The sequence below is a fragment of the Frankliniella occidentalis genome, unplaced genomic scaffold (genome assembly GCF_000697945.3).
Source record: "Frankliniella occidentalis isolate FOCC.00 unplaced genomic scaffold, Focc_3.1 Scaffold333, whole genome shotgun sequence".
Taxonomy (NCBI): domain Eukaryota; kingdom Metazoa; phylum Arthropoda; class Insecta; order Thysanoptera; family Thripidae; genus Frankliniella; species Frankliniella occidentalis.
In genome coordinates, this window is record NW_026267456.1 from 13671 (window position 1) to 17158 (window position 3488).

The window sequence follows — 3488 nt, forward strand, 5'->3', positions numbered from 1 at the left end:
GGCCTAGCTATATGTGCGCCAGGCGCGTCGCAGCGTAACAGTGTTTCGTGAGATATCGCGAAGCCTGTTACGCGAGACGTGGTCTGGCGTACATATAGCTAGTTGGCTGAGCGATTTGCGAAGCCCATTACTCCAGTGACCGGAAAAGTTTCATTCTGTTTGTCTGTCTGTTTGTTTCTGTCTGTCTGTCCGCACGATAACTCGAGAAGGAATAAAGCATTCCGGTAAAGCTAGAATGAAGAAGAATGCGAGGAAGAAGAAAACGGAAATCATTATCCTTTTACATGGGACTTCCGTTTTCTTGTTCCCTGCATTCTTCTGCATTTCAGCCTTACCGGAATGCTTTATTGAGATAGCGATCTGAAAATTTCAGGGTCGTTTTGTATCATACAAAGACAGATCGAGTTCGAAGATGAGCATAGCTCAAAAATTGGATTTTTAAAAAATCAAAAACTACAGGTCGCAAAATGTATTTTTATCAAATATTTTTTTATGGGTTACTAAGGGGTAAACCGTCAAAGTAGAGCCCTTTGGACGAAATTTTTTCCGTTTGGCTCTATCTTGTACCGTTTAGGTGCTAGGAGGCATTTCTTGACAAAAATGAGGTGAAAATGATCAAATGGTCGATTAAATCGTTAAAAAGACTTCATTTCGAATAATTGTATACACACTCCTATTACTCCGTCTCGGGTGTCAGCGCCGCAGGCCTAGCTATATGTGCGCCAGGCGCGTCGCAGCGTAACAGTGTTTCGTGAGACATCGCGAAGCCTGTTACGCGAGACGTGGTCTGGCGTACAAATAGCTAGTTGTTTCCTAGGGGGTACTTCATCAAAATAGAGCCCATGGGCGAAAATAGACCATTCCGGTAAACCGAAAAGAAAGAAGAGACGGAAGAAGCAAAGCGTTCTATGAGAAATGTACGGTGCGCCTTGGGAACGCTCGAAAGTAATCCACCGTAAACAAAATATTCTGCGTCGCCTGAGAGTGATAACTATTGTCATTAACTCTCAAACGAATTTAGACATCAGACAAGTCACGTTTAACCGTTTGATACGACTGTGGAACCGACGCACCACCGTATATTTCTCATACTCGCCTTTGCTTCTTTCGTCTGTTCTTCTTTTTTCGCTTTACCGGAATGGTCTATTTCTTCCATTTGGCTCTATCTTTAACCGTTTAGGCACCAAAGGGAGTTTTTCTACACGAAAATGACCGCAAAACATTTTTACGTTTTTTCTCAGATATTTGTTGGTTTCCGGTAGGGTAACTCATTGGCTGAGCGATTAGCGAAGCCCATAACTCCACAGACCGGAAAAGTTTCATTCTGTTTGTCTGTCTGTCTGTCCGCACGATAACTCGAGAAAGAATTGAGAGAGCCATCTTGGAATTTCAGGGTCGTTTCGTTTCATAAAAAGACAGATCGAGTTCGAAGATGAGCACTATAGCTCAAAAATTGACTTTTTTAAAAATCAAAAACCACAGGTTGCTAAATAATTTTATTTTCAAATATTTTTTTAGGGGCTCCTAAAGGGTAACTCGTGAAACTATACCCCTAAGGCGGAAAATTTCGTCCGTTTTGCTCTATCTTGAATCGTTTGGGTGCTAGGGGGCATTTCTTGACAAAAATGAGGTGAAAATGACCAAATAGTCTATTAAATCGTAAAAAAAATACTAGACATCGACGAATAGGGTGTTCCGGGCAATCTAAAACGGAAGTAGGAAAAGAACAAACTCACTGACCTCTCTGTTTCCGTAATGGCTCTGATTGGTCAAGCTTATCACGTGCCTCCGAGGCCTTTCAGGTATGAGAAATTGTCAGATCAGTTTCGAGCTCCCCTCCATATTTGAGAGGTTAGGATCGGACCAAACTGCCATAGTAGTTTCTCATACTGCGCAGACGGAAACAGACAAATCAGTGAGTTTGTTCTTTTTCACTTCCGTTTTAGGTAGCCTGGAACACCCTAATGTATATACACTTCTGTTAACTCATCTCGGGTGTCAGCGCCGCAGGCCTAGCTATGTGTGCGCCAGGCGCGTCGCAGCGTATCAGTGTTTCGTGAGATGTCGCGAAGCCTGTTACGCGAGACGTGGTCTGGGGTACATGTAGCTAGTCTTATTGTATCCAAGCCTTGACACTTTTATCATGTTGACTCGTTCAAATTGAACATACTCCTGCAGCTGTTGCATCTGGTGCTCCCTCTTTTATTAGCTGTTTAGCTGTGAGCCTTGGCAATAGGAACAAATGCAAAGAAGTTCACAGATAAGGATGAAAGCTTTTGCTCACTGAAGACAAATGGGGCTTGATCATTGGCACATTTACTGTTAGAATTTCTTGTGAGACTTCGGTTGAGGACTGAGCAGACACGATGGAGGTACACTGCCTATTAGCAGAGGAAGAGCTACTAGGTCCACCATTGGAGCCTCCTTGTCTAGAGGCTGAACTACCAGCTCGAGAGTTAGCACTTCCTGGGATACAGTGCGAGCTACCTTGTGGAGAGGCTGAACTACCTGGATGGGAGTTAGAACTTTCAAGTTGTGACGAAGACATTCCTAATAGGGTATTTCAGAGCTGGAGGTGAAAAAGTAAAATGGAAGAACAAAACGCGGACTGCGCATGAGCAGACGACCCCCACTCCATCTCCTGCTTCCCCCAATCCGCGTCAGCGCATGAGCAGTGCGCGTTTTGTTCTTCCATTTTACTTTTTCACCTCCAGCTCTGAAATACCCTATTGCAAGGTTTGATGAGGGACGAGATTCTCTCCGAGTGCAGAAGCACCCGTTACTGGCATTAAAGAATTAAAATTCATAGCACTTGGATTGGTGGACTGTCTTTGATGTGGATGAGAACTATTGACACCTGTTGAATTTTGCTGGACAGTCCTGCGGGGCATTTTTCGGGAAATGGTAGGCTGTTCATTCTCTTCTTTAATCCTGCTAGACTGTAAATAGAAATGGTAAGGAAATTAATAATAGTTGATCAGTTGTCTCACACTAGTGTTTTGTCAAATGGTATTGGAGTAGTTATTTTACAAATGCCTCAACATTCTGAAGTACTTCTCACTAAAGATAATGTGGAGGGTCTATGATGAGGATTAGCACTACTGACACCAGATGAATGAGGTATTTTACGAATAAGAAGAACAGGAAGAATCCGGGCCGACGTCTGCTCCCGGACCATAACAAAGCCACGACCAAACGCACGGTTTCTCGCGTATCTCCGCTAAAACTGAAACGCACGGTTTCTCGCGTATCTCCGCTAAAACTGAAAAGAAGTCAGAACGGTTCTCTATCATTTTAAAGCTGAGAACCTCAAAAATCTGGTACACGAGAAACCGTTTTGTTCACTCTTAGTTTCTTACGAAGAGAGGTCTTCGTATTATGAAGCTTTCAGTTTGTAAGATACGAAGGATCTGGAGCAGCCATAATACGAATACCCTTGTTCGTAGTATACGAAGATAAAGGTTCATAATACGAACAACAGTTGACTC

The 3488-nt window shown here is 43.2% G+C and overlaps 1 protein-coding gene across 1 annotated transcript in view; it reads left to right on the plus strand.

Moving 5' to 3' along the window:
• Positions 1-2951: 2951 nt before the first annotated feature.
• LOC113216978 (zinc finger BED domain-containing protein 4-like) overlaps positions 2952-3488 on the plus strand; it is a 2562-nt gene continuing 2025 nt past the window's right edge. Inside the window, exon 1 of the mRNA XM_052274074.1 lies at positions 2952-3078. Within this exon, the coding sequence (XP_052130034.1) occupies positions 2952-3078 (127 nt within the window). The remainder of the gene's footprint in view (positions 3079-3488) is intronic.